This window comes from Papilio xuthus, unplaced genomic scaffold (genome assembly GCF_000836235.2).
Source record: "Papilio xuthus unplaced genomic scaffold, Pxut_1.1 DF825946.1, whole genome shotgun sequence".
NCBI classification, from domain to species: Eukaryota; Metazoa; Arthropoda; class Insecta; order Lepidoptera; family Papilionidae; genus Papilio; species Papilio xuthus.
Genome location: NW_013532703.1, coordinates 9,822,953 through 9,828,597, shown reverse-complemented (window position 1 = coordinate 9,828,597; position 5,645 = coordinate 9,822,953). Strand labels below are relative to the sequence as shown.

The 5,645-nt window shown below is 31.5% G+C and overlaps 1 protein-coding gene across 1 annotated transcript; it reads right to left on the bottom strand.

The window, feature by feature from the left end:
- Positions 1–2,688: 2,688 nt before the first annotated feature.
- On the bottom strand, positions 2,689–5,429 carry LOC106124789 (uncharacterized). Its single transcript, NM_001312828.1, is given in 2 exon segments — positions 2,689–4,260; positions 5,407–5,429. Coding segments are annotated over 2 exon segments (909 nt in total). The 5' UTR covers positions 5,428–5,429; the 3' UTR covers positions 2,689–3,372.
- Positions 5,430–5,645: the final 216 nt, after the last annotated feature.

The following is a 5,645-nucleotide window of genomic DNA, read 5'->3' as shown; positions in this document are numbered from 1 at the left end:
AAATGGATTAAAATATTATAATTAACAATTACAAAACATAGTGTGGTAAGTCACACTATTAAATTACTTTTCACACAGGTTATTGTAGACAACCGCCTACTACTTTCGCCTACTGCAGACCTACTGAATATTATTATGGGGATTTCATTCAAGTCGCATTCACACAATTTCACCACAGCGGGCGACCAACTACAAAGGTGTACTCGTCGACATAAGTTAATTCACTCTAACGATGCATCTTGTAATCTCTTGCTTGTTATAAAAAAAAAAAACTTTCACCCACATTGTAGATCATTAAGGCGACGGAACATTATGCGTAAAATGCGTAACCACTTAGATATAGAGACGTGGGAGTTAAATAACTTTGAGTGTTATGCAATAACTTAATCTTAACACGAGACAAAGAAAGAAAAATTTGTGCACTCTTCTAACGCCGCTTTGTTAATTTGGCACAGCATTTGCTCAATGTCGTTAATGGCCTAGAAATATATAAGACTATTCCGATCAAGATACTTCTTATGTAATAATATATTCGAACACAATGACAGCCTTACAAACACGTATATTTTCACATTCCAAACCATAGATAATTATCATAAACTAGTAATTTGAGGCGTCATACGTTGTAATTTAAAAATTTCACATTTAAAATAAAACCTTTTTAATATTATTCCAAGCTTTATAATCTTGATATTTTGTTTACAATTAGGATTATTTAATTCGAATTGAGATTCAACACCCTCTTACGATTAACAATTCTGGTGACCATTATACCTAACATATGCAATTTAATCACACAAGTTTATTTGAGCTGGTCCCACTGCTTGCCTCACCTGACTTGACCTCTCGCCTCGTGTCTCTTCCGCAGTTACATCCCGACCTAAGTTAATGTTAGACTTCCTGTAAACTCCCATCACAATCATATATCATGCTAACATTTCCTACATATTCATGTTAACGCGCTATTTTTTCATTTTTCATAATAGAAAAGCTTCTTGTCAGACAGACGGACGGACAACAAAGTGGTCCTATAAAGGTTCCGTTATTTTCCTTTCGAGGTACGGAACCCTTAAAATATATTTCAGATGGTTTGGATGGATGGATGGGATAGTTTTAAAAGTATTTTGTCTCGATTAGGATTTTTCTAAATCCGGAGTCGGAACAAAAATTATATTACTCTAGTAATATCTAATTTAAACCATGAAAAACAATAGTTACAGTTTACATTGATTTTTCAAAAGCTTTCGACAGAGTGGGCCATTACTTCGGTAAAATATAGTATACAGGTTTTTATAAATAAATCAATTAACTTTTAGGTATTTTAGTTCAAGTTCAAAATATGTTCTCTTTGTTACAGTCAGTTATTCTAATTAAAATTTTGCAAATTACCACTTTGGAGTACCTCAAGGGTGCTATTTATGACCAATACCGTGTCAACATATAAAATATAAACCCTATATATAGTTATTTTAATATGCAATTTTTGCCTTTTTAATAGTCAAAATAATTTACAATCTAATAAATCTGGGTAAAAAAAAAGAATGTTTTCAAGCTAAATAACAGCAAACTATACCAAATTAAGACTGTGATTTCAATGCAATTTTAAGACAATGAAACAAGGTAATTCATTGGCTTCCTGCGTTTTTAATATACAATTATTTCCTCCTTAACCAAAGAGTTAATATTTAAATTCCGCCTATCGAAACTTATTTTTAATGATTGTATTGTTCTCAACATTTATTACCTTATCATATTGTATTTAAAATGTTTATAATATTAAAATAAAATTATCTTCCATCTTAAAATATTTTATACGTACGTTAAAATTACGTAATTACAAATTACATATTGAAATTGTAATCATGATTGTTGTTATAATACGGTAGCAATAAGGGTGTTTCTTAGCGTAGATAAATGTATGATACATTTATACAAAGGAACTGTTTATGTATCAACTGAACGTCTCTCGGTGTGGGTTAATTTAGGATTATAAGGGATTGTGCCTTGATCATTGTATTCATCGGTAAATAAAAAAATATGTATGCAAATTATAACTAAATCTCAAATATATTCTTCAGCTTAAAAGAGAAAGTTACGCTATATGACATTCTGCAGTTAAAAATAATCAAGCATTGACTCATCTAGGTTTCTATTTAAGCGCTAAACGTGGTATTAATATTTATGTAATGTAAACAAACCTATAGATGAGAGAGCAGTCTCAAAAGTTATGCAAGGATCTAGAATTTTTTTAAGCTTTACGCGACCTTAGTTCTTTTGCTTATTATTTATTTTATTATAACCCTGAAGTACATAATTGTCTTAATTTTAAATACTCTGTGCACGAAAATTAAATAATAATTAGCATTTAAAATTTAATAATTATGTTAAACAATAATGTAGGAACACAGTGCTAATTACATTATCAAATAAAGTTGGAACAAGTATCGTTTTAAAAAACTCATTTGAACGGTACTTAAATATTTTTAATGTGGTTTCTTGGGTCTGGTTTCTTGGTAATCTGGTGAATTGGGAAAATGAAATAATATTAAAAATTCATGAAAGAAAGCAAGTGAGTGTGATAGATTTCGTAAAGTATCGTAATCTTTGTGGGTTATTTCTAGGAATGTCATAAAAACATATTGTTACAAAAAAATATGGGTTACAAGTAAATTAAATAATAGTCGTTCATTATTTTAATATTGTATTTTCTATGTAAAACAAAAAAAAATGTACTACATCTCTGTACTTTAGGTTTGAACTTTACAATGTATCGATAAAACATTAATTTATAAATAAAAACAATTAAAAAATAACAAAACAATAATATTTGGTAACTTAAACTTTTCAAGCCTCTATCGGGTCCTTTATCTTGAATGTACATTATTGAGCGCAAGCTTTGAACATTTATATGTTCCTTCATTCATTACGTGGTCATCAAAATTTACGGTTCATTTGAAAGAGAGAATATTAAGGTATAGAAAATATTAGCAACGGTTACTCGACATCAAAAAATATCGTGTTTAACTTAATAATAACTAATAACACTTAGTAAAATAAAGTCGTATTTTCAATATAACTATAGAATGGTAACTCTGCCAACCATTTTCAGTTCCGAGGCGCACACAGATAAAAATATATTTTATGGAAAAATTAAACGTTCACCATTTTTACGAGCCAAATAAAGAATTCCATTTCACGTAAGTCACAGATTATGGTGATATGTTTACATACCAGTACTATGTCTATTATTGCGTTTATATTTACAGAAGTTTAATGTATGGAGTCTCGTGGTTACAATTAATTATCAAAATGACTAAGTTGTAAAAAAATATTTCTATATTTACAAGATTCCTTCGTGGCTCCTAATATCTATTAATCCCATCCATGATGTTCGTGATGTACTGGCACCCAAACTTTCTCCCAAACTGGCTTCCAAACCTTCTTCCACGCTGGCACTTCTATTGTTTTCCATACAGGCACCTGGATCTGCTTCCACTTCTCTACCCAGATTTTCTTCTGTACTGGTACCCAGATTTCTTTTTTAATTGTCTTCCATACTTGTACTTTCTCCTCAACCCAGTCTTGTTTTTTCTCTGTTACCCAAGCTTGTTTCTTTTCAGTTCTCCAAATCTGCTTCCATTCTTCTTTCCATTCCAACTTTTTCTCAGTTACCCATTCTTGCTTCTGCACTGTTTTCCAAACTTTCTTCCATATAGGCTTCCAGATCATTTTCTTTCTCCACAAGTCGTGGCTTGTATATTCCCAACCATGGTTATCTTTACCTAAGAATTTCTCACCAGGAATACCTTCTTTGACCCATTCCGGAACATAGGACTGTTTCCATTCAGGTACCTGAACATCTTTAGTGATTGGCACTTGTATTTCCTTCCATATTGGTTTCCAAACCTTTTTCGAATCTGGTACCTGAACTTCCTTCCATATGGGCACTTGAACTTCTTTCCAAATCGGCTTTTGAACTACTTTCCAATCTGGGACTTGTTCTTCTTTCCATTGTTGGACTTGCTCCGTTTTCCAAGCGGGAACCTTTTCCTTCTTCCATTCTGTCTTCCAAATAAGTTTCTTTTCAGTTTTCCAAATTTGCTTCCAGTCTTCTTTCCAGACGAGTTTCTTCTTCCAAACTCCTTCAGGCTCGGAATGCCAACCACTCGGTGAGCGTTTCTCCCTGGCTGCTTCAGGGTCGTTCGCAACGTCCTTGACAGGAACGGCTAGAGCCGCCGCAAGTGCGAGCACCAACCATAACTGTAAAGAAAACTATTGTTAGAACTTAAAAGGGCAAATTGTTACATATTTCATAATAACTCATTTTAAAACTCTATAGACAAAAACGCATGTAAATTTTTTCCTTTCCATCGATGTAATATGTATCTGGTCTATTTGTTATTTTCAGTTATATTTCTTTTAATCGATTGCAAGCATTAGGATCAATTATGTATATCATAGTCTTAAAAACTTTATTCTTCACATAATTTTACTTTAAAAAAAAACACATAATCAACTCTATTAGAATTAACATTTACGTAAAAAAAAATGTTATGCGATGAAATTAGACTATTAATGTAAGAGTTTTAATTTCTTTTAATATTTGTATTGCAATGAAAACTAAATAAATGTAGTCAGTGTAACTAGTCTTATATATGAAAACGCTAACAAAACTGCGCTATTTTCTTTATCAACAAAAAGCTTAAGCTTTCCATATCACTAAAGACGGATTGGAATATTTCGTTTCATAGTCGAAAAAATAATTATTATTGTTCCATAAACATAAACAAGTAAACCATCACTTATGTTAATGTAATTGTTGTAACCATGACTAATCTTAATAAATTCTGTTTTTTATCATTTTTATTGTTACTATTGTTGACTTTAGTTACAACGTTGTTAATAATTCTATATTTCTCTATATGATATATCATCACAATTTTGAGAAAATAGATTCCGCGACACAAAATATACTAAAATTTAATTTGACGTAAAAATAGGACCTATTATTATGTTTTGCGAAAGATTAGAAATGGAAATCATATCCAGATGTAGAGAAAATTTTCGTTAATCGTTCGTCTTTTAAAGGTTTTGTTCTTTTTGCAAATTATTTTTTTTCACACTTGTCCTTTAATTAAATTTAATCGTAAAACTCTTAAATCATTTCTTGTTTATGGGTTAATTAGCGAATTGGACATGTGCCAATTTTTGTGGTTTTATTACAGTTTGGAAGAGACTGGCAACGATACTCTGCTTATGGAGTAGTCTCGTGCCCTTATTGAAATTTTCAATTTTGTCAACATCACTAGACACAAATATATATATATATATATTTTTGGAAATATAAAAATGAATTTCACTATTTATCGACATATAAAATAACACAACACTTCACTGTACACCCACCGTGATCGCTAGCGTCCTCATTTTGGTACCGAGGTGACCGCCGTCGCGACTGCCTCCAGTCAGCGTGCGCTTGTGTATTTATCAAACAGCCCCTCTCTAGTACACCCGAGGTTCAACTCCTGCGCAGGATCGTGACGACGTTTTCTCGAACGTATCAAAGATGAAACGAACGGTTAATCTTCGTACTTGAGTTTGATTGGTTGTCGTTAAATGTTTGTTTATAAAATCAATGAACTTTA